Genomic DNA, 26,864 nt, shown 5'->3' on the forward strand with positions numbered 1-26,864 from the left:
TCCTTGAATTCATTAAAAGCACTCACAAATGACTTTGCAAACCATTCCATTCACTACTTTCTAAGTGAAAAATCTAGTCCTCATGCTCTTGTTAACTACACTCTTACCCAATTTCCAGGGATGATCTATTTTCCTGTCCCACTAGCCAAGTGCTAAAATATTTCCTCTGTATAACTCCTATAAACTACTTTAAGTAATTTAAATGTTTTTATCATAACTTTTTTTTTTTTTTGCCTATCAACCAACTTGTGCAATCCACAAACTCTTGATCTATCCTCACAGCATTCCACAGACTACTCCCATCTTGGTCACTCGCCTCTGGATCCCCTTCACCACTTCCTCATCCCCAAGAAATCCAGGTAGCCTGAACATGGTAATCCAGATGTGGTCACATCAAAGCTTTATAAAAAGCACTGATGACTCTCTTATCTCTGCTTGTTAGTGTGTTCTTTGATAACTAAGTAATCCTATGAGCTGCCCTGGCTACTTCAGTAATATGCCTTCTAAACTTCAACTCACTTTCTGCTATGTCTCCCTCCCCCAAATTCCAAGCATAACCAATTTCCTGGAGTACAGTGTGGTACATAGCATGTAACCTTTGTATCCCTAACTTTACACTTTTCCACATTAAATTTACATCCATTGCATTTTGCCCATACTTTACAGCCTATTTAAAACATCTTGCAAGCCCTCTACATCACCTTGATTAACTATTACCCTATCCAACTTTGCTTCATCAGAAAACAACTGAATATTTCCCTTCAAATTATTTCTTATATCATTTATGTACAAATTAAAGAGCAGTGGTCCAAACACAGAGACCTGTGGCACACCACTAGTCATCTGCTTTCTCATGGATTCTGCTCCTCTATATACTACTTTTTTGGTATCTGTCCACCAGCCACCCTTTTATCCATGTCACCAGTTTCATATCCATCCTTATTTGTTGCAGTTTGCATAACAGAATTACATGTGGTATCTTGTCAAACACCTTTACAAAATACAGCAGTATCATGCAGCCATTCCCTTTATCCAACTGAGCTGTCACTCTATTATAAAAAGTTAGTAGATTACTAGGGCATGACCGACCTTTCACAAAGCTGTGTTCCCCTCAATAGAATATCATATTCTTGTCCACCAATTCCTGAATTCTCTTTTTTGATCAACTTTTCCAGTACTTTACCACCACTCCTGAGATGCTGATTTGTATATAATTTGCTACCACAGACTTAGATCCACCTTTATGCAAAGGAATTATTTTGTCATCCTTCCACTCCCTTGGAACTTTTCCACCGAGACTTAAATTAAACAGCCTATAGTGAAAGGCAGTGCCAGTTTCCCTGCACATTCTCTTAAAATGAGAGCCGATATGCAATCTAATTCCAAAGATGTGCATTCAGATTCTGCAATATCCCAGGCACCTCCAATTCATCAATCTATGTTCTCGCATCAGTCCCTGTCACCTCTCTACTATCAGCAAGTATTAAAGCTATCTTTCATAGTTATTCTTCCTCCTACTTGCCACAAAACAAAAGACTTTGGGATTACCTTTGACCTGCTCAGCTAATTTCTTCTTCTCATAATATTATTTGCCTTTCTTATCATGCCAGCCACCTTTCTAATCTGACCCTTGTATGTTCATGAGCTTTATGGTCACCTTTCTCCTTTATATACCCTCCACAACATTTTTTTTTTTTTTTGAAGCTCATGCTTAATAATACTACTCATCCATCTAACTCTTACCTGATTTACACTCCTGACCTTGAGTATACTGTCTGATATTGCTTCCTCCGGATATCCCTTGATTATCCTCCATGTGCTGTGAACATCCTTTCCCTGCAGATTTATATGCTACTGATCAAGCTGCCTCCTAAGCTTATTCTAATCACCTGCCCTGAAAACCAAAAACCTGCCCCCGTTTTGCTATTTCCCAATTCAAGACTGCTGCATGATCACTCTTCCCAATTGAAGGTAATGAAGTCACCTTAGTTATGGACAGGTCTTCTGATCCTATTATCAGTAATTATTTCAGTAAGTGTATATATTCCATTATTAATTTTTATGGCTATTTTGCCTATTTTGTTTAGGAGTACCCCTTTTATGATGTCATTTGGCTTTTTACTCAATTTTTAGAGCATTACTGATGTTTTAAAGATATAGATATATGAAGAATATAAGGAAGGAATAATTTTGGACATACCTTTGTAGGATGTTCCAGGTTGCCATCTTATTGAGCAGCATATGGCAATATTACTGAAGTATGACTGAAAGGAAGGAGGGGATTGGAAATGTGGGGATAGAGAGATGTGGGAGAATTGCAAGTAAGACACAAGGTATGTGAAAGTTAAAAACCCGGGTTTTAAGGGTGGGCGATGACTTCTTTGAGAAGGTGAAAGACAGAAATTTTATGGGGAAAGGAGAAAATTTTCCAGAAATAATATCTGTATATATTTAATTTCTTTCCTGCCATGTGATTTTTTCTCCTTCCAGTCTATGTGTCCAAAGTTGAAGTTCCCCATAATAATTATTCAACCTGCACTCCTTGTACTATTCTGCTGATGCATGCCTTCCACATCATCTCTGGCTTCTAACAGCAACCAATTTTATGGTTTGTCTTATTCGTCCCAATTTCATACCATACTGCCTCTATATAACTGCAATCTTACCAAATGACTACTCTTGGCTGCAATCCATTTGCTATCATCAGCAGTACCTCACCCCCTGTCCTGTCTACTTTATCTTCCCTGAAAATACTAAATCCATCACATTTTATCCCTGTAACTACATCATCTGTTAGCAAAGTCTCCCTGATGCCTATAACTTTTGGTGATGAGGTTTGCACTAACCAATGCATAAAACTCTTCCCTTTTATTCCTGATACTTCTAACATTTATATGGAAACTGCAGCATCACCTTAGGCCACAACCACCTTTACTTCATGAACTGACTATCCCATTTGATGATGTTACCTGAAAGACTAGATTCCACATTGTTTGTTCACTCATATACTCTCATTCACCTCATGGGTGCCTTCTCACACACACGCAGTTGCCTGCATCCTCCCTAATTCCTTTAGTTTTCCTGACTTTGTGGTTCCATACTCTCAGTAATTAAATTCAGCTAAATTTTGCAAGAGTCCCTTCTTAAGATAATTACCTTATTAGCTTTGCAATAATTCTAGAAACATGGCATCTTTGAGGTTCCATCTAATAGATAAGCTTATGTGTTGAATGTTATTCATAACTTAATTTTAACAGCAATTACAACACCAAACAAACTAAAATTATAAAATAGATGTTTATTAACTGGTTTATATTAATAAACTAAAGAAAACTAAAAGGTAAACTAGAGAAATTAGGGTGGATGCAGGCGAGTATGTGTGTATGAAGGCACCCATGTGGTGAATGAACATAAATTAAAATAATATACTTTTTTTTTCATAATTTAGTCCATTTAGTACAATTATTAATACAATTAATAGTGTTGTAATACTGTTAAAAATAACTTACAAATCTGAGTTTCCATTTCACCATTTATGAACAAGCTTATGACCAAATGCTGCAAACCACTGTGGATTGAACTGCACGCTACTATACAGTTTATAGCCACTGTTGATTTAACAAGCGGCTCACAAAAGTTTTGAAAATTTAACAAATGCTTGAGTAAGCCAGCTCCAGCTTGCTCATTACATGGTTCATTTATGTATTAGCAGATTATTATAACTATATTAATATATTACATAAAATACAGTTTTTTTTTTTTTACCTGGCGGACAACCCCATGTTCCTCTTGAGAAAAAGCAAATCCATCTGAATGCAACAATTAAAAAAAAAATTACATAATGATTTTAAAACTTGAATATACATGAAGTATAAATTTCAATTTTCAAACATGATGTGTATACACATAATATCGTTTACTAATCCAAGGCTAATTTTGAATGTTTTAAATCTTAAAATATACAAAATATAAAGTTTTAAAATATGCAGTTTAAAACCAAAGTAATTTACCAATTATATATTTGGTTTAATCCTTTCTCTAAGTGTAAGCAAACAAAGTTTGCACCTGAAGTATTTTCAGGACTGGAGCAACTTGTGGCAAAGGTGGTATAAGTTCTCATCACTTGCCTTAGTATCCCATAATGCACAGCACATCTCCTTGCAGACATGTATAATGCTATGTATTAAGGGAAGGGTCACTACCCAGACCCAGAGGTGGTGATACTGAGGTGAAAGTAATGGAGAAGTCATATTTCCATATACCAGTTGCCAAAAGGTGTCACACCTTATTATTAAAATTCTCTGGATTGGAGATAAGTTGATGGAAGTTTTTTCCCACTCGGCTATGCTACCAATTATATATTTGAATAAATCCTTTCTCCAAGTGTAGGCAAACAAAGTTTGCACCTGAAGTATTTTCAGGACTGGGGCAACTTGTGGCAAAGGTGGTATAAGTTCTCATCACTTGTCTTAGTATCCCACAATGCACATCACATCTCCTTGCAGACATGTATAATGCTATGCCTTAAGGGAAGGGTCACTACCCAGACCAGGATACTAAGGCAAATGTAGTATGGGATACTAAGACAAGTGATGAGAACTTATACCACCTTTGCCACGAGTTACCCCAGTTCTGAAAATTACCTCAGGTGCAAACTTCGTTTGCTTACACTTGGAGAAAGGATTAAACCAAATATATAATTGGTAGCATAGTCAAGTGAAAAAAAACTTCCATCAACTTATCTCCAATCCAGAAAATTTTAATAATAAGGTGTGACACCTTTTGACAACTGGTATATGGAAATATGACTTCTCCATTACTTTCACCTTAGTACCACCACCTCTGGTTCTGGCTCCCACTGAGGAGACCTCAATAAAGGTCGAAACCAGTTGGAAGCTTGGGTGATGAATGGCAATGGTGTAGCCAATGAAGTTTTAACTGAAGCTTGGCTGTTGTTCTCACCCAGGTCCTGGGTGGTGGTGGTGGTGGTGGTGTGTGTGTCGGGGGTAATGAATGGCAATGCTGTAGCCCATGAAGTTAACTGAGGCACAGCTGTTGCTGTTACCCTTCAGATGACATATGAGCAGCTCTGCTCGGTGAGGTGAGCCTGCCACAAGGTAGAGCCAATGCTGAGAGTTCTTCTCAGTGGCAGGGTAAGTCTGTTACTGAGGGGAACGATGCTGAGTTTTTGGAGTTTGACCTGTACTTGAACATTCAATGAAGGTCGAAACCGATCTGGGTAGTGGCCCTTTCCTTAATGCATAGCATTATACATGTCCACAAGGAGATATGCTGTGCATTATTGGATACTAAGGCAAGTGATAAGAACTTATACCATCTTTGCCACGAGTTGCCCCAGTCCTGAAAATACTTCAGGCACAAACTTTGTTTGCTTACACTTGGAGAAAGGATTAAACCAAATATATAATTGGTAGCATAGCCAAGTGAAAAAACTTCTATCAAAGTAATTTAAACTAAAAATTCTAGAGCATTAATTCATTTAGCACTAAGAAGATAATTCCTAATGCTCACAATTTAATTATTATAAACTACACTCATTTTAAAAATTTTATGGAATTTACAACCGTGTTAAAAAAACTTTTTTTTATTATCCCGACGTTTCGATCTTCACATCAAGATCATCATCTGGAGCGTACATAAATATACAGGACAAGCTGAGTAAGCTAGAGAAACAATGATTTGATCACGTGTTATTCTACTGGCGTGACCTCTGGTGAAAAAAAAAAAAAATTACATCAAGCTAAATTCTATTTTACAATGACAGGAATAAACATTCTTTTAAGTGGTTTTCTTTCAGAAACAATTGGTGTCCTATTTTTAGTATTACAATTCTTATTTTTGATTTACAATACTGGATTTTCTACAGTCTGTTTATAGTTGTTCTTGGTGAGGAAGGTCGAATATATACCTTCCATATGTTTGGGATTTTTAGACCTTGCGGTGGTTGATAATAATCTCACAAGCCTCCTTGAATTTCCGTTCATACCATGTTCTAGTGGTTTTCCAGTCAATTTTGTGTAAGGTATTCAAGGGCATGATCAGAAAGGCCAGCTTCACCATAATTATTATATTTAATGTGTCGTTTATGTTCTTTTTGTCTAATAGGAATAGTGCATCCTGTTTCTCCTATATATGGTATGTTGCAGGTACAATAAATCCGGTATACTTCAGGGTGAGCTAGTGGAGGGAGTGGGTCTTTGGATGAGTTGAGTAAGCTTTTTAATTTTGCAGGAGGTTTAAAGGTGGCTTTGAGGTTGTACTTTTGTAGTACTCTGTTTATTTTGTCTGATATTTCTTTAATGTAGGGAATGGTTATAGATTTACTGTAGTCTGGTTTGTCTTTGTTTTTTATTGTGGTTTTGTAGAGAATTTTGTTAATAGTGCTTTGGCTGTATCTGTTTTTTTTTGTAAGTTATTACTGATAATTTTAAATTCGTCTTTCAGTGCCTGTTCACTGGAACAGATCATCTGAGTTCTGTTTTTAGCATGTTGATGACACCTAGTTTTTGTGTTGGGTGGTGGTAGGAGTTTATGTGTATATATTGTCCCGTATGTGTCGGTTTTCGGTAAACAGTGAAGGAAAGATTGCCTGAGGGAAGACGTGTGACAAGTGTATCTAGAAACGGACGTGTGTTGTGTTTTTTCAATTTCAGTTGTGAACTGTATGTATTTGTGTTGTTTGTTTAGGTGGCTAAGGAATGTGTCTAATGTCTAGTGGCCATGGGACCAGATCGCAAAAACATCGTCAATGTATCTAAGCCAGACTTTGGGTTTTAGAGGGGAGGAATCTAGGGCAAGTTGCTCAAAATGTTCCATGTAAAATTTAGCAATAGGGAGGGATAATGGCGAGCCCATAGCTGTGCCTTCTTTTTGTAAGTAGAAGGCGTTTTGCCATACAAAACGCCTTCTACTTACACGGAAACATTGGGATAATAATAAAAAAAGTTTTTTTAACACGGTTGTAAATTCCATAAAATTTTTAAAATGAATGCTGATCACCATGTAACCCTAAAAGAAAGGATTATAAACTATACAATAATCAGAGTATCTAGCTTCCTACAATGAACTGTTCCAATTTATCAGCATTCTGCTAATTCAGCTTAGTCACCAAAAGTGTCAATGATTATTGATATCTGTAATTTGGTGTTTACAACTATTCAAGTTGTAAACTTGAATAGAAAAAGAAAAAAAAAAGGAACATGCAGATACTGCCAAATAAATCATAAATGTTTTATTTTTAATTGTGAATCAATATGCACATACACTTTTTAAGTTTGATAAGCAATGAGATTCGAATGACCTGTCCACAAAAGCAGCAAAGCTATGAACTGTAACAATTCAAGTGTAATAACCATTTTAATAGGTAAACACATCTATTTTGGGGAGACATGGTGGGGATATTTATTAAACTTATTTGTTTAAACTTACAAATACTTCAGGGATTCAGTAGCTACATTCCAGCCACCATTATTAGTAGGTGACTGGAATGTAAAATGTCAATTACTAGAAATGAAAGAAACAGATAACTTATGTTCAATTAATTTTAATGGTAGAAATTTTGCCAATGCATCTAAGGCAGGAACCAAATGGAATAAAATAATATACAATTAATAGAAATATTCTTTATTATTAACACCAGACCAGCCATGATGAGTCTTTTGACACTATTACACAAAACAAATCAAACTACTCTACTTTAAACTCATCCAATGTGTCTGCATTCACCACCACAATGTCAGGCAATGCATTCTACTGACCAATCACCATCCATGCAAAGAACCTTTTCCTTATGTCCCTCCTCACACTCACCCTATACAACTTCTAGGCATGTCCCCTTTGTTATATCCCCTCCTTCCATTTTACAAAAAATTTCTTCCACATTAACCTGGTAACAATCCTTTACCAACTTAAATGTCTCAATCATATCCCCTATCTTCCTACCATTCACAAGGCTTTGCAAACTGCATTCCTTCAATCTGCCCTCATATCTGACACCTCAAAAACAAGTTACAACCTTAGTCAGTCTTCTCTGGATCCTTTCCAACATATCCTCATCACAGTGAAAACCAGGGGACCAAATCTGTGTGCAATAACCCATATGAGGCCTGACCAAAGCCTTATACAATTCTGCATCTATTTCTGCATGCCAGGATCCTCTGCATCATTGCCATTATCTGATGTGATGTATTCACAACTTGTACAATGTGACCTCTGAACTATAGATCCTTGTCCACCACCACTCCAATATCTTATCTCCTCAACTATCTAAAATATTTCCTGTCGATTGTATACTTTGTATCCTGTTGTTGCCTAGCAAATTTCAAAACCTTACACTTGCAAACACTGAATTGAATTCTGTACTGTTGCCCACTCATGCAATCTATTCAAGTCTTCCTTTAAGGATACAACATCTGCTTGATTTCTCATCACTCTCCTCCATTTTGCATCATCTGCAAACAGTTGCAAATTATTATTAAGAGAGTTAAGTTCCTCACTCCTGGGAGTGAGGAACTTATCGAGGGAGGCCATCCTATTCGCACCAACTGCCATACCTGTTCTTGAATTCATTCACATTACTTGCACACACAACATCCAATAGCAATCCATTCCAATCGTGCACTACTCTATGATAGAAAAATCTAGCTCTATCCCCTTCTTGATAGCATTCATTCTCAACTTCCATGGATGTCCTCGCATCCTTTCCCAACAACCCACAAAATAAAAAATTCTATCTACTGAAATTCTGTATAACCCTTTCAGAATTTTGTAAGTCTCAATTATATCACCCCTCTTTCTCCTGTTTGCTAGTGTTTGCAGTCTACAAATTCTCAATCTATCTTCATAATCTGTATTCCACAATCCTGATATCAATTTTTAACTCTCCTTTGCATTCTCTCTCCACTGTATCAGAATCACAATGGAAACCAGGAGACCAGACCTGTGCAAGGCCTTGAAAAGAGGCAAAATGACTTCCTTTCTATTACATATCAAGGTTCATTTCAGCAAAGGTTCATTTCAGTCATTTAAGCGATACAATATCATTGTGTCACTTAAATGATACACTGATATTGTATCATTTAAGTATTGTTTTAATGAATTCATTCACGTCCCATATATGTCAATAACTGATACCATGGCACAGAACCCAGCATACCTCTCAGGTGGTCATAATTTCCTGCTTTGTAGTTCAGCATGTAACCTTTTCTGAATGGAACATTCATAAACTTAGCCACTCCTCAAGTGAGTGCCCATGATCACTGTCACCAACTAGAGGTAGAATGGTTAAGTCTTTAACTGAAACCCCTCTGATACTATAATCAGATCTAACATGCTTTGATCTCAATTTCCTGCTGTCACATGCTGCTTGAGGAAGTAGTCTTGCAATAGCTCAATAAATTCGGTTTCATTCTTCTCATACTATTTCATAGCTACCCAATCAATGTCCAGATAATTAAAGTCGCTCATTATGATTACTCTTTTCACACACATTGTATTTATTTAATGATGCACTTCTTCATCACTAGCAACCAATCCACCAGGTCTGTAACAACACATCACTATGTATAAATCTTGCTAGCCTCCACCTTAGACCAGATGGCTTCAAACTCATTGCCACATGAAAAACACTTACTAGTATTGCAGTCATTGGTTTGAACTCTAACTGGATTCAAGACATTTGATATCATTAGTAGCATATCCCCACCTTTCCTATTCTGTCTATCTTTCCTAAAAATTCTGTACTCTTTGCACTCAATACCAGTTAGTACGTCTGCTTCTAATAGCCAAGTCTCACTAATGCAAGTCTCACATGTTGCAATTAATATATTGCAACATGAGGTTGCAATATATTAACAAAGCAACAAACTCTACTTCTTTGTTTCTGATACTCCTAGCATCTGTGCGGACATAATAAATTACCTACATTCTCTTCTAGGGGCAGCTCGTGCATAGGCACTGAGGAACTACAGCACCCCCAATTTTTCTCGATATATAAATATATTTATTAATTTATTGATATTTGCTTGTAATATTTAATTTTATCATCAACAATCCTATAGAATTCTCTAATTTTGTATAAAAAATAATAAAAATCCATCGTGTAGCACTTAGGAAGGCGAAGGAAGCTAGCAGCACTGTGTTTACCAGTATCATATTGCTACGTGCACAGTTCTACTGTTGTTTATATGCAGTTTGCGCCAGTAGTAGAACATTCGTAGTGCTTATCGTGTTTGCTTCATCTTACTTATTTTAACTATTTTTAATTTACTTATTTAACAAGGATAAATTAGCTAATTTTAAGAATAAATTGCCTACAGAAGAAATAAAATTGACCACTATAGCATATCCCATGATCAACAAAGAAAAACTTGAAACTGAACTTCGAGTATTCTACAGTAGACCCGACATGCATGATTACTGTAAATTAATTGACTTGTTAAAATTTATAAGAGAAAATAATTTAGTTGTGTTCTTAGTGAAATTACTGTATTGATAATAATTCTCTGGACAATTCCTATGAATACATCAGAGCCTGAATGCTGTTTTTCAATTAAAGAGAATAAAAACATTTCTGAGGAGCACTATGAATCATGATAGGTTAAATGTACTTGTGATGATTTCAATGGAGAAAAAATTGATACAAAATAAATAACGGAAAAAACTCACATAGAAAGATTATTTAATAGTATAATTTTCGCCAGTGTGTCACAGGCATTTTCAGTACATTAAGCTCAAAAGAACTTTGAGTAGTTTTAATATGTCTTCCTCTTCAAACACAGAGGAAATAACGCGCATTACTATCCCTTATGTACAAGGCATCAGTGAACGTAAAGCAAAAGTTTTAAAACCACTGAATATTTTTATTGCCTTTCGACCGTTCAGAAAAATCTCCACCTTTCTCACTTCTCCTAAGGACAAGTGAGAAAGGTGGAGATTTTTCATCTTCCACATCTTAATCATCCAGGTGTCTACCAGATTCCATGCTCTTGTAGATTATCTTATTTCGGACAAACGGGAAGATCTGCCTCTATTCGGCTAGAAGAACACCAATCTTATATTGAATACTTTAAACCTGAAAAGTCTGGACTTTCTGAACATGCCATCTTCACTAGACACAGAGTTCATTGGAGAAAGACAAGAGTTCTTCACAAAAGTCAGTTTCTCATGGAATGCCTTTATAAAGAAACATGTGAAACTCTACTTCATTCTCCTAACTTAAACAGATCTGACGGCTTACGTCTATCCCCTTTATGGGAGATAGTACTTTACAAATCAGCTAATCTTTCCTAACTTGTTATTGTATTAATTTTTTTTTTTTTTTTAGGAAAGTTATTGACCTTTTTAGTTATCTTACACCAGCTACTTAGGTAGCACTTTTTGGAATTGTCAGTTAGTGTTTAATTTTGAGCTTAATGTACTGAAGATGCCTGTGACACACAGGCGAAAATTATACTATTAAATAATCTTTCTACGTGAGTTTTTTCCGTTATTTATTTTGTATCGATATGTCTACTCATGGTATACCTCTTTTAAAACTTATTGAAGAAAAAATTCTTCAACAGTCACACCAACATCAAGGAAAAAGTTAGACCTTTTCGCTCGAAACAAAACAAGTAGTATGGATTTTATTTTTAACTAATTTTGAATTATAATTTTATCGATAATAACAATATTTTTTCATGTTAAATTTTTTTTTTACCATAAATTTGATATTTTATCCAAACACACATACACTGTAAGTACGTGTGTATGTATATTTCGAAAGTTGCAGCACCCCCACGATTTCAAGCCACGAGTCGCCACTCTTTTCTTTCGCATTCACATGTCTGTTGTCTGCATGACACAGATGCAGATCTCTGTTCGTATCTAGTTCCTTACTTATGCAGACATTGTTACACATGCATGATAGGTTCGAACCAGATGAACACAGAATCATTCTCTCTTCATAATCATTTCCATAATAATAACTGTTTCCATCATTAATACAGTTATCTAACATTGTCGGTCTTACATATTCTCATAATTCTTCTCATCAGAATACAGTTTCTCTGAATCTCTGTGTTAGGTCTTATATCAACTAATAATTTTTCACGACTCCTGATGCCAAATACATTCAAGTGTGTAATCATTTGCCAACATAGCCCTCACTTCTTAATTCATTTTTATCACATCAAGGTAATATACTTAATATTTTCATTTTCCCACTCTTCACTGTTGTCTCTTCCAACAAACCTTTTATGTCCTCTCTCATACTGAACTTATCGCTAGTTAAGTCATTAGCACCTAATGCAATTACAATTTCATTTACTTTTCTTTTCTGTTTTTGAATTGCTTGCTTTATATTTTTACTTTTTGCACTGGGGAAACTTAACGTTATAACCCGCTCATCAATCGGCATGTTTCATGATAGTTACCATACCAAATAACATCCTTCTTTTTGTAATCGACTTTACTTACCAGATTTTTGTTATTACATACTAACTTATATGATTCTGTGCTTTGTTTTCCATTTTGTTGCTGAACTTTTTTATTCTTCCTGTGTTCCTCTAAATGCTGCTTGACTTTCTGTAGTTCCCTCATTGCCTGTCACTAATAATCTGCTTTAGCCTATCAATTTTGGAGGTTAAATTATTTTCAATATCCTCTTTAATATCTTCTTTAGTGGAAAATACCTTCTTGTATATTACTTCACTGATCATGTTAGTATTCTGTATCGGTGCCATTATTATATCGGTGCCACATAGTATTGGTGCCATTTCACACATGTATTTAATATTAAAATATTACAATAAAAATATGCTATAAACACACTAAATACTCAAAAAACATGAAAATCTAGTCTAATATACTATAAAATTATAATTTTCTCATGAAAAAACAATAAAACAGATAAAAATCGCCAATTTTACACTAGCACTAAATTACACCAACTGCTCACAATATAACCTCAAACCAATATCACCAGTTAAACCTATCCCAATATCATTAATATACAAATTGTAATAATAGTTCCAAAACTAACCCCGTGTGACACAACACTAGTAACTTTCCTCTTTTCAGACAGTGCCTCCCCCCCGCCCATACACAACTTGCTGATACCTATCTGATAGCCATTCACCTCTCCAACTTACTAGTATATCATTCAATCCCATCTGTTTCAGTTTAGTGACCAATTTATGGTGTGGAAATCTATCAATAGCCTTTGCAGAATCAAAGTATACCACTGTATATGCATCTCCCTTGTCCAAAAAATTGTCACGTTGTTATAGTACATACGTTGGATTGTAAAACATGACCTACATTTAACAAACCCATGCTGACAAGCACAAAGAATATCACTGTTATCAACTCACTATTATATCCTATCTCTCACCAATATCTATAAAACCTGAACTACAACTCCAGATAAAAGATTGACCCTATAATTTGTTGCAATAGCCAGTAATCAGCTATAAGGGGCTGCGTGAGTCCTTTGTTAAATTTTTCTCAAACTTGCGAGCTCCTTGTTCTTCTTGTTTAATAATCATGTAGAACTAAAAAATACCACTGTAGAATGTACACATGCTACCATAATTGTTACTTTAAATTCATATGGATTTTCTGATAACTATATAAAAAATCATTTCATTGCATTTTGTCCTGATGGAGCTTGTATAATGTTAGGAAACAAATCAATTGTTGCAATCGAACTTGTAGAAAAATTTCCCAAGTGATTTGGCATTGCATCGTTTACATTTAGCATTAGACGAATTCGATAAAAAACATTCAAGAAATAAATCATTTTGAAACAGAGTAGGAAATGATTGTCAGACATACAAAAATATTTTCGGAAAATTTGGAGAAAAGAGCAAAGCTAATAATAACGGAAAATACCTGTTGGATTTCTGCTAAGGACATGGACTGGTTATTACTAACACCATGTTCCAATATAAAAATGTGCACAAATTTACATGGAGAGAAGAGGCAAGAAATAAGAAAAGTCTCATTGACTATGTTATTGTTGATAGTGATGTTTTCTCCCTGGTGCAGGACACCAGAGTGTACAGAGGATTTGAAATTGGAAGTGATCACTATTTAGTCTTGAGCAGGATAAAATTGAATTTCATATTAAAAAGAATAACATGTAAGAAAGTTTTAAAGCAAATAAAAATTTAGCAGCTCTCAGATGTGAACTGCAGACTAAAATACACAAAGATTATTGAAGAAAAAAATGAAAAAGTTTGAAAACAGGAACCAAACCTTGGAGATTCAGTAGCATGCCTTGAAGAAAACTCTGATTGATTCAGAGAGGCATTGGTGAGGTTGTCTGCAAGGATAGAAAAATCAGAACTCTACGGTGGAAACAGGAAGAGGTATTGAAGGAAAAGAAGAAATCTTATCAAAAGTTCCTGGCAAATAAGTCAGCTTGTGCTTTTAGAGAATACAGAGACAAATGTAAGAAAGCTAAACACTCTGTAAAACAAGCTAAACAAAAGTCATGGGAGGACTTTGGCAAGAACATAAAAAATAAATATCAAGAAGGTGGTAAGATATTCTGGAAGTTGTTGAAGAAGCTTAGAAACGGAGGAAAGAGCTGTAAAAGGAGTTAGAGATGATAAAGGTGACATGAAAACAGGAGAAAAAGATATCCTTGAAGTATGGAGTAATTACTTCGAAAAATTGCTAAATGAAACAAGCAGTGATAGCACAGTGGTAAACAGCACTCAACAGGCATACAGTCAGGAATACATATCCATACTTGAAGAAGCCATCAAAGGCTTGAAATGTGGAAAGGCAGCAGGAGTAGATAATATTCAACCAGAAATGCTGAAGTATGGTGGTATAAAAGTCTTACAGTGGCTGCACTGCATAGTTCAGAAGGCTTGGACAGAGGGACGAATTCTTGATGATTGGATTACAGCTCTAATAGTACCCATATATAAAAAGAGAAATAAAACTGAATGTGAGAATTACAGAGGTATTTCCTTACTGAGTGTTCTGGCACGGTTGAGAAGAATGGTGGAAGAAAAGCTTGGTGAAGAACAAGCTGGATTCAGGCCAAATAGAGGCTGTCAGGATCAGATCTTCCCTTTACGACAAATAGTTGAGAAATCATGGGAATATAACAAAGATCTGTATTTAAGTTTTGTCGATCTGGAAAAGGCCTATGACAAGCTGCCAAGAGAGAAGCTATTTAAAACGCTACAGTTATATGGTGGTAATGGGGCATTATATCAAGCAATACTTAGTCTTTATTTGAGTTACAAGTCAGCAGTTTGAAATGAAGGAAGCACAGGAAGATGGTTTAATGTTAAATCTGGTGTCAGACAAGGATGTACATTATCCCCTCTCTTATTCATTATCTATATGGATCACATTATGAAGGAAAGTGGTATTAAACATGATATCAGAATTGGAAACATTAATATATACTCTTTGCTTTATGCGGACGATGTTATACTTCTAAATAAATCTGCTACAAGTTTGCAAGATTCCCTGACTAAACTGAATAACTGTTGTAATAGATATGGTATGAAGGTCAGCAATAAAAAGACAAAGACAATGAAAATAGGTAGAATCGTTGAAAATGTCAACTGTGTTGTGAACGGAGAACCTGTGGAACAAGTAAAACATTTCAGCTACTTAGGCACGATTTTTAGTGAAAATGGTAAATTAAATATGGAAATAGACAACAGAATCAACAAAGCTGGTATGGTGGGAAGTCAATTGAATAAATTCATACGAAATAAACGAGAAATTAGTCAGAACACTAAATTAGCTGTATATAAGATAGTGTTCAAACCAGTTTTAACTTATGGATCTGAGAGGTGGGTCAGAAGTAAAATACTTGACCAAAGACTAGAGACTGCAGATATGAGAGTTCTGAGAAAGATTAGGGGTGTGAACAGATGGCATCAATGGCAATATCATATTAAAAAACAACTATATTAGGAAAGAACTAGACATTGTCAGCATCCAGGAATGCGTTAGCAGAGCTAATCTCAGGTGGTATTGGTCATTTAAACAGAATTGGCAAGGAAAGAATAGCAAAATAAGTGTTCTCTTCCAGGTTGGCAGGAAAACGACCGAGAGGAAGACCAAGATATAGGTGCATTGATACAGTACAAAGTGCCTAAGAGGATAGAAATGTAAGATCTGATAATGTTGGAGTCTTGACAAATAACAGACTGATTTGGAGGAAAATTGTAGATAGGAAGTTAGTAATGATGTATATTTTTCATGCAGTACTATCATATCCTGTACACCCCTTGAGGGTACATATCTGAATTTGATGATGATGATCATTTTGAAATATTTATGGATAAATTATATGCTTTTCATCATCAATCACCAAAAAATCAACGAGAATTAAACACAATTGCAAAGGACCTTGGTATCGAAATTTTAAAGATCGGCTGTGTGTTTGGACCATGATGGGCAGCTTGCGGTTTACGAATAGCTCTTGCTTTGTGAAGAAATTATCCAGCTTTATGCAAGCATTTTGCATCGAACGATAAATATAAGAGCTTTTTAAACTGACTTCTCAATTTGGAATTTTAGAAGATCTAGCATTATGATTGATATCCTACAGGAATTATTATATCTGTAAGGAGTTCTACAAAGTAGCAATATAAGTATTATAAGGGCTAAGTTAGGACTTTTTTTTTTCTAGTTTTTTTTTTTTTTTTTTTTTGTTTGACGATGCCAGCCCTTTGTTAAAATTTTCATAACTCACTACTGGCCATAGCCTTATCACCACCTTTGTAAAGTGGAACAATTTTGTCTTATTTCCACTCCTTTGGGACTTGTGCTGCTGCAAGACTCTTGTTAAACAGATAGGCAAAGACTGACGCTAACTTCTTGGAGCATTCCCTTAAGACACGTGGTGATATGTCATCAAGTACTGTTGCATTGTTGACATCTACTTATTTAATTCCTCGTTTCATAAATTAAAGATGCCAAGAAATTATATTCTTGCTTTAATCCTTTATCCGAATTTAAGCAAACAAAGTTTGCACTTGAAGTATTTTCATATATAGAGGCTAATGACGTCACATCACTAGCCTTAGTATCCCATAATCTAAAGCACATATCCTTATAGACTTGTATAATGCTATGCATTATGGGAAGGATCACTACCAAGACAGGTTTCGACCTTTAATGAGGTCTCATCAGTGGGAGCCAGGCTCAGAAGTGATACCAAGGTTGAAGTAATGCAGAAGTCATATTTGCATATATAAGTAGCCAAAAGGTATTACCCCTTCCAACAACTATCTCTAATCCAGAGTATTTAACTAATCATGTGCGGTGCCTATTGGCTACTTGTATATGGAAGTATGACTTCTGCATTACTTCAATCTTGGTATCACTTCTGGATCTGTTTCCCACTGATGAGACCTCAATAAAGGTCGAAACCAGTGTGGATAGTGACCCTTCCCATAATGCATAGCATTATACATGTCTGTAAGGATATGTGCTTTGCATTATGGGATACTAAGGCAAGAGACATGAAGTCATTAGCCTCTATATACGTGTTACACTGTCCAGAAAATAGAAAATAGTTCAACTGCAAACTTTGTTTCCTCACACTAGGATAAAGAATTAAACGAAGAGCACCGGGGGGGGGGGCTCCTGAAAATGAAAAAGGAAAGAAACACTAGAAAATTTTCCAAAAATCTTTTCCTAATTAAAATTAATATTTTTATTTATGTTGTGTTTAGTCTTCTATTTCTATACTACTTATGAATTAGCGGTCACATAAGGTGGGTATACCCTATAGCTATCAGGAATCATGGGCGCTGTAAACACAAGGCAAATGAGGTAGTGCTTGGCTGGACTGAGTGCTACTTTGTTTGCCCTAGATGGGCTAGAGGAGATCACGGGTTTCATGTATTGGCGATCACTGCAGATGCTCAGTCATAGGTTGTATGCAATGCATGGTGTCTATTCTCAAATCATGAGAAAATTATTTTCATTTTTCAACATAATCTCGTTGAATGAAACACTGCTCATTGAACACCTCGACTATGTCCTCTCCAGCATTCACCAATCTCCCACTTTCATCCATTAACAGTATCCTACCACAATCATTCTTCTTTCTACTTGCCACATATGCTCTTCATGCTTCATTACACATCTTGTGCTGCCTGCCTCCAAAGTGCCTTCTTAATCCAGATTTCAATGAATAATGCCATTATTCATCCATTTTATGATGGTGGTCTGAAAAGTTCTCGGACTAACAATGAAAAAATAAATTTATAATTTCAAAATTATTTTCATTTTTCAGCATAATCTCGCTTAAGACTATTTATTCCAGCGATGCTCCAGTGCCTTATCCCACCCCTGTAGTGGTTCTCAGTAAGATCTGCAAAATACCTCTCTACAGCTGCAATCACATCTTGATTCGAAGAAAAATGCTGACCAGTGAAGAAGAGTTTTAGTTTTGGGAAGAGATAGAAGTCAGAGGGAGCCAAATCTGGGGAATAGGGTGAATGTTCAAACAATTCATAACATGCAGATCCCTTAATTTTCCCATTGCCAAAACACCTCTGTGGGCAGGTGCATTGTTCTGATGAAAGATGATTCTTTTTCTTCTCCAAACCAAGTCTTTTCACACAAATGTTTTCGTCTAGTCTAGTCTAGTTAAAAGATCGGTATAATACTCCACGATTATTGTTTTACCGTTTTCAAGATAATTAATAAACAAAATGCATTTAGCATCCCAAAACACTGATGCCATGACCTTTCCTGCTGATGGAACCAACTTTGTCTTCTTTGGTGCTGAATAACTGGCTTCTGTCCACTGTTTTGACTACTGTTTGGATTCTGGTGTGTAATGGTGAATCCAAGTCTCACCCATAGTAATAAATCGATGCACAAAATCAGTTTTATTCTTGTTAAAATGCTCCAAGCACTGTTCAGAGATTTTCATGCAAGTGCATTTTTGATCTGCTGTGAGCAAGCGCAGTACCCATCTTGCGCAAAGCTTTCATTTGCAATTCTTCATGAATAATAATATCGTACATGTTCTTTTAAAATGTCTATAGTCTCAGCAATTTCATGCACTTTGACTCGCCCATCATCCAATACCATATCCTGCATTTGATCAATGATTTCTGGTGTTGTTACACTTTTTCGATGTCCTTCACATGGATTATCTTCAAGGCTGGTAGGGCCACGTTTAAACTTGGCGGCCCATTTCTTAATTGTCGAAAACGAAGGAGAAGAGCGCCCATATACTATTATGAACTTCAAATGGATTTCTTTTGGCATTAAACCTTCTTTTACAGAGAATTTTATAACTGCACGATACTCAATTTTATCCATTTCAAGGCCAGTAAAGGTTGGTCGATTGATAGAGCCTCTGCTACCAATGGCTCATGCAAAAAGTTAAGCAAGTTTGAGAACGGTTAGTAGTTGGAAGGCGTCCAATCGTTCGATGCTGTTGGCACACTCTCCCTCGATGAATCTTTGGACTCCCTGGAGGTGTCACATAATAATAATAATAATATCACGTGGATGCTTATGACAGATGTACCAACTTAGAAAAAAAAATCTTGCTCACAGTGTTGCCAACTATGGTCGAGGCCAAGAACTTTTCAGACCACCCCACCCTCGTACAAGTACCTTATTCAGCCTTTTCACCTTCAGAATTTATGCTGTTCTGAGTTCAAGGCAAGGTATGATAGACACTGTGAGAATGTCGTATAGTTGTGTGGCCATGATGTTTAGGGCCTCCCTCGATGAGTCTAAGGACTCCCTGGAGTCACCCACAATAATAATAATATTTGTCAGCTCCATGCAGCTATTATTTCCTTATTGCTCAATTCCTCATTCCATGCTATAGCTCCAAGCTTGGCATAATCAACAGCCCTGTAGTTCCACATATATCCTTTCCTCACAGAAGTCTGCATATGGCTAGCCACAATCCAGTTGATCACTTCATGATCACTGTCACCAACTGGAGGAAAGTGTGAAACCCCCATTCACAATTACATCCCCTAGTGTAACGATCAGATATAAAACTCTTGATCCTCATGTGCCCTCCTTTACATACTGCCTAAGATAGTTGCCTCTCAATAACTCAAGAAATTCATTTTCCTTATTCCCAAATACTATATGTTTTTATTCTACTATATCAGCATTTCTCAACCTGTAGTCTGCGATGATGGGACAGGTGGTCCACAGGTAGAGTTAAATAAATAAATATATATTTTTTAATTATCCAAACAAGACAAATTGAAATTGAATAAGTAAAAATTATTGAAATAAAATGGATACTTAAAAAATACCAACAAATATGGTGGAGAATGTTCATTCCATTTATATTCTGCCTTCAATATCTTCGCTACAATAATTTGTAGAGGCAGAATAACGAGTAATGAAAGACGCGTGAAGTGAACAACAATATGGTTTTATTGCTTCCGCCTTCCCTTGTTATTTTGTCAGATTTAAGATATAAGTAAACATGTGTTATCCACATTTTAACAAATTGCTTGTTGTTTATTGATTTTTATTATTGAAGGTTTCCTCCTTCAACCAAGGCTCGGTATATTTTATGAAGTGCTAAGTGATATTTGGACAAAGTGTGTCGTGAGTCAACCTCAGTATTTATATATTCAGCTGGACTTGCAGGCACAAACTTGACTTGTTTGTGTGTTTGGTTAATTGGGAAATGGAGTAAAACCAGGTTAAAATAGCTTGGTATCTTTAACATTTATTATACCCACAGTAAAATACTCTCTACATTTATATCTCCTCCTGAGATTTTTATTTAATAAGGTTAAAACACCTTATGGTAACTTGTTCTGGTAAAATACTTATAAGCTCTGTATTACTAAAATCGTGATATTTCTAGCCTGGCTCCCACTGATGAGACCTCAATAAAGGTCGAAAACGGTCTGGGTAGTGGGCCCCCTTGCCTTTAATACAAAACATCATACATCTCCTCCAGGAGATGTGCTTTGCATTAAGGGTAAATATTAAGATTAGTGATCAGAGCTTATTCTACTTTTACCATGAGTTGCCTTGGTCTTGCACTACGTGTAGGATCAGCTAGAGACTTGCAACACTTGCAAGCGCAAACTTGGCTTGTTTGTCTGTTTGCTTACTTGGGAAATGGAGTAAAACTAGGTTAAAATAGCTTGGTATCTTTAACATTTATTATACCCAAGGTAAAATACTTTCTACATTTATAAGCCAATTGAATTTTTTCAGTGACGCTTAGGGATATTAAGTCATGGGAAAGATGTAGTTAGTTTCAGCAATGGGTTAGATTAATAGCAAGGCACTGGAAGCATCCTATCTCTTAAGTTAGTGCATAGCAAAACAGGGAAAATTAGTGCACAGGGAAACCTCTTTCTATCGGGGAAAATTTACTACTTCCAGACTATAAAAGATGTCATAAAAACTATGTTTGCAACAAGTAACTAAAATATGTTGATTTGATTCCTCTTTCAAATGATACTGTTGGTTGCAGAATTAACGATATGCCAGGTAAAGCAGAATCGCAGTTAATCGATAGAGTTAAGAAGAGCCTTTATTATGCGTTACAAATAGACAACACTACTGATTTTACAAATGATGTGCAGTTAATATACTATGTAAGATATGTGCATGATAACAACATTCATGACGATATTCTGTTTTGTAGAACTTTGTCATCCTGAACAACTGGAGAAGAAATATTTCACACTCTCAATAATTACATACTACACAAAGGGAGCCAGTGTGGGAAAAATGTATGGGCTTCTGTTTGGATGAAGCTCACGCCCTCATAGGCAAGCATAGTGGGGTTGTTTCTAAGGTCATGGAAGTAGCTCTAGATATGAATTTGGTATATTGTTTCATACATAGGGAAGTGTTAGCTTCCAAAGGAATGCCACCAAAATTTAAAACTGTGCTATACAATGCAGTAAAAGTTAATTTTATTAAGGCTCGACCATTAAATAACAAGTTATTATAAGTATTCTGCGATGAAAATGGGCAGTGAATATATACAACTTTTGTTTCATTCTGCAAATCACTACTTTTCCAGGGGCAAAGTACTAAGAAGGTTATTTCAATTAAGGCATGAAGTTTTATTGTTTGTAAATGAATGTAATTCTGATTTTGCATCACTTCTTGCTTCATCAACAAGGAGTGATTTTGCATCACTCCTTGTTGATGAAGCATGGTTATCAACACTATCTTATCTTTCAGAAATATTTTCGAAATTAAATAAACTAAATCTCTCCCGTCAGGGAAATTCTTTAACTGTTCTTCATGCTTACGACAAAATAAAGGCATTCAACAAAAAACCGGTGTTATGGATTAATTATATAAAAGACAGACAGTCTACACCTTTTCCAACATTGGAATCCTTTTTAATGGAAAATGATATTTTCGTTGATTCTGAATTTATGGAAAGAGTTTGTGACCACCTAAAAACTCTGAAACAGAAATTTGAAACATAATCTCTGAATAATGTAAGGTTTTAAAATTTGGAAAACAAAGATGGGATGCAGAATTTATGCTTGGTGAGAATATATTGTTGGAAGTAGAGGAAATAAGAGATCTGGGAGTGATAGTGGATAAGGATCTAAAATTTAGGGGACACATCGCCAAAATTGTGAAGACAACACAAAGACTTCTGGGAATGATGAGGAGGACACTGACGTGTAGAAGTAGGGAGATTCTTGTTCCATTGTATAAGGCTTTGATTAGGCCACACATGGACTATTGTGCCCAGATTTGGTCACCTGGTTTTCAGAAGGATGAAGAGATGTTGGAAAGGGTCCAAAGGCGACTGACTAAGGTAGTTTCTGACCTCTGGAATGTCGAGTATGAGGAAAGATTGCAAAGATGTAATTTGCAGAGTCTAGTGGAGAGAAGGAAGAGGGGAGATATGATAGAGACCTACAAGTTGGTAAGGGGTTGTTATAGGATCAATGGTGGAGAAGTTCTACAGAGAATAGTGGGAGATTAGGGGAGAACCAGAGGTCATACCTGGAAACTGTATAAAGAGGGTGGGAGTAGGGGAGTGAGAGGCAGGTTTTTTTTCGTGCAGAGTTGTGAATGATTGGAATGCCTTGCCTGAGAGTGTGGTGTCTGCAAGGAGTTTGAATGTGTTTAAGACCCGGTATGATGAGATGTGTGTGAGATAAAAGGACCTCCTAGATGAGTCTTTGACTCCATGAGGTCTTGTTTAATAATAATAATAATAATAATAACTTTTATAAGAAATTTCTGTGGGTTCGCGATCCATTTCATGCTTACAGACACAAGAACGACCTTTCGTTATTGAAAAGTTAATTGAGCTTTCTGACAGTGGGCTTAACATGCAATTCTTTGATTTTGGTTTGGCTCGATTCTAGATCTTCCTTCATTGAGAAGTGAATTTCCCGAATTATCTGAAGAAGTATTGAAAATCGTCATTCAGTTTTCTACAACTATCTATGTGAGAAAGGATTTTCATCAATCCCTCAAATAAAAACAAAATACAGAAATCATGTTAGTGTGTGTGTGCTGATTTTCAACTGAAGTTAACTAATATTAAGCCAGATATCCAGAAGATATCCAGATATCCAGACTGAGAAGCTCGACCAACTCATTAAAAGTAAATAGTAACATAATTAAGGGGATAGCCTGTGTAGCTCAGTAAAAGTGGCGTTTGCACTCAACAGCACTTGACCGCACAAAGAAAGGATTTGGTGGTTCAAATCTAGTCGCCGACTAGAGGAAATTTTAGTGGATGAGATGATTGTGATGGTAGGAACAAATGACTTCAGTGGTAATGTAAGTCGGGCAGCGAGAGATATGAGATTTTTGCTTGAGATTGTACGGAAGAAGACAGAGAGAGGAAAAATAGTGTGCGTGTTGCCAAGGTATGATAATGATGAGCTGAGAAGTAGAGCAGTGATATTGAATGGCATAATAGCGAGAATGTGTGACAAAAGAGGACTGGTATATGTGAATGCTTGGAGTGCATTTGAGGAAAGAGAGGAATTGTATGCGAGAGACCGTTTACATTTGAATGAGGAAGGACGTAGGCATCTGGAGAGATTGATGTTCTGAACGAGTCAGTGTGTCCCAGAGAGGATGATAGTAGGGGTGGCCTCTTGCGGGAATGGATACTTGGGAGAAGGGAGACGATGTCAGGTAACACTGAGCCCAGTGGAGTCTAGAAGGGATAATGCTGGGTATAGAAACAATGGCATTTATATGCTTTATACTAATGCCAGGAGTATCCGGAATAAGGGAGAGGATTGGTGGTGCAGATAGCATCAGAATGGCCAAAAATTATTGCGATCACTGAGATGTCGCTGGGTATAGCATTTTTCGTCAGGATAGGAGGGGAAAGCATGGTGGTGTTGTACTGCTTATGATAAGTGATGGCCTATGTCCTCTAAGAGTGGAGGCTTTGGAAGGAAGTGAGACAAATGATTTTGAGAGCGTATGGTGTGAGGTAGAGGTAGGCAAGACAGGATATTTAGTGGGGTGTTGCTACAGACCCAGGAGCACAGAGGATGGGGACCAGGAGATGTTTAGACAGCTAAGTTTGGCAAGTGCAAGAAGAATGATTGTTATGGGAGATTTTAACTACAGTAGTATAAATTGGAGAGATGAAGATGCATGTAGCAATAGGGGAATGGAATTTCTAGAATTCTTGAGGGACAAATGTCTTAGTCAACATGTAACAGAGGGAACAAGAGGTTCAAGAGTTTTGGATTTGATTATAGCATCAGAAGAGTTGATAATACCTGAGTTGACATCTCTCCCACCAGTTGGAGAGAGTGACCATATGGTTTTGACTTGGAAAATGAATAGACATGCAGGAGTATCAAAGAGACGGGAACTTATGTGGAATTATAAGGCAAGTGATTATAATAGTCTTAGACATCAGCTTCGGGAAGTTTCATGGAGGTAGGAATTGGAAGGCTGGGATATCATTAGTGCATGGAAAATTGTGAAAGAATATTTGTTAGCAGCAATGGTAAGTTGTATACCACGATTGAAGAAGAGGACACAATTTAGAGTAAAGTGGATGACAAACAATATTAAACAGGAATAGCATGTGAAAAAGAGGCTATGGAAGAGATATAAGGAGACAGGTGAAGAGAAGATGTATGAAGAATATAAGACACAGGCCAGAAGAGTGACTAGTGTGGTAAGGAAAGCGAAACTGGAATATGAGAGGAGATTGGCGTTAAGATCCAAAGAAAATCCTAGGGAATTTTTTAGCTATGTGGCCAGTAGGAGGAGAAATGACTGTGGAAGAATGATATTGTGGGATAAAAATGGGAATAGAGTGACTGATGCAGAGGACATAGTGGAATTGTTCAATGAACACTTTATTGGAGTATTTCATCCTAGAGGAGTCAGTTTTAATGCTAGAGGGATAGGGCTGGTTGGAGGTTTAGAGGTATAGGAGGAGAGTGTGTTTCAGATACTGAGTACTCTGGATGTCAGTAAAGCTGTGGGACTGGATGGTATTTCACCACGAGTTTTGAGAGAATGTGCTAGGGAACTGACGGTGCCTTTAACCTGGCTTTTCAATGAAAGTCTGGCCTCAGCAAAGATGCCCAGGGAATGGAAGGAAGGTAAGATAGTGCCATTGCATAAGGGTGGTAACAGACTGGAAGTGTCTAATTATAGGCCAGTCTGCGTGTCATCAGTAGTTGTTAAGAACTTGGAGAAAGTAGTGAGCGACCGTATACAGCATTGGGCAGATGAGGGTAATGTTATCTGTGAGAGTCAACATGGATTTGTGAAAGGGTGTTCTTGTTTTAGCAATATGCTAGCCTTTTATAATAAAGTTACAAGAACATTAGATGAGGGAAAGGTATATACTGCAATTTTTTGGACTTAGCGAAGGCATTTGACAGGGGTGCCACATGATAAGCTGATATTTAAGTTGCAGCACATGGGTCTGGATGTCAGATTGGTCAACTGGATTCAGGATTGGCTGTCTGATAGGTATCAGAGAGTTGTGTATGGTGGAGCAGTTTCAAGGAAACAGAGGGTTACAAGTGGGGTCCCACAGGGCTCAGTATTAGGACCTATATTGTTTAACTTTTATATCAATGGCATTGCCAGTGGATTGCAAGGGGATATTCAGTTGTTTGCGGATGATGCGAAGCTGGGAAGGATTATTAGCAATAGTGCAGAGATGCAGCAACCCAGCAAGAGGATTTGAATAAGCTAGACAGATGGGCAAATGAATGGGGGTATCAGTTTAATGCACAAAATGTAAGGTCTTGAGGTTTGGGAAACATCGATGGGACACTGCATACTCTATGGGAGGAGTTATGTTGGAGGAAGTACGATAGACAAGACATCCAGGGTTGATTATTGATAGAAAACTGAAATTTAGGGGACATATTGCAGAGGTGGTGAAGGTAACACAGAGGATTGCCACAATTATGAGAAGGACACTGACCTGCAGAGATAAAGCAGTTATCATTCCATTGTATAAGTCTCTGATCAGACCACACGTGGACTATTGTTCTCAGATTTGGTCCCCAGGATTTATTTTTATTATTATTATTAAACAAGACCTCATGGAGTCAAAGACTCATCTAGGAGGTCCTTTTATCTCACACACATCTCATCATACCAGGTCTTAAACACATTCAAACTCCTTGCAGACACCACACTCTCAGGCAAGGCATTCCAATCATTCACAACTCTGCACGAAAAAAATCTGCCTCTCACTCCCCTACTCACACCCTCTTTATACAGTTTCCAGGTATGACCTCTGGTTCTCCCCTGATCTCCCACTATTCTCTGTAGAACTTCTCCACCATTGATCCTATAACAACCCCTTACCAACTTGTAGGTCTCTATCATATCTCCCCTCTTCCTTCTCTCCACTAGACTCTGCA

At 36.6% G+C, this 26,864-nt stretch overlaps 1 protein-coding gene across 1 annotated transcript in view; it reads right to left on the reverse strand.

Moving 5' to 3' along the window:
- The window catches only part of ATP8A (ATPase phospholipid transporting 8A1), a 1,088,708-nt gene that overhangs the window by 48,426 nt on the left and 1,013,418 nt on the right, over positions 1 to 26,864 (reverse strand). The window contains exon 40 of the mRNA XM_090406292.1: positions 3,766 to 3,809. Within this exon, the coding sequence (XP_090262418.1) occupies positions 3,766 to 3,809 (44 nt within the window). The remainder of the gene's footprint in view (positions 1 to 3,765; positions 3,810 to 26,864) is intronic.

This window comes from Typopeltis vanoorti, chromosome 16 (genome assembly GCF_054136105.1).
Source record: "Typopeltis vanoorti isolate ZY-2024b chromosome 16, IOZ_Tvanoo_1.0, whole genome shotgun sequence".
Classification (NCBI taxonomy): Eukaryota; Metazoa; Arthropoda; class Arachnida; order Uropygi; family Thelyphonidae; genus Typopeltis; species Typopeltis vanoorti.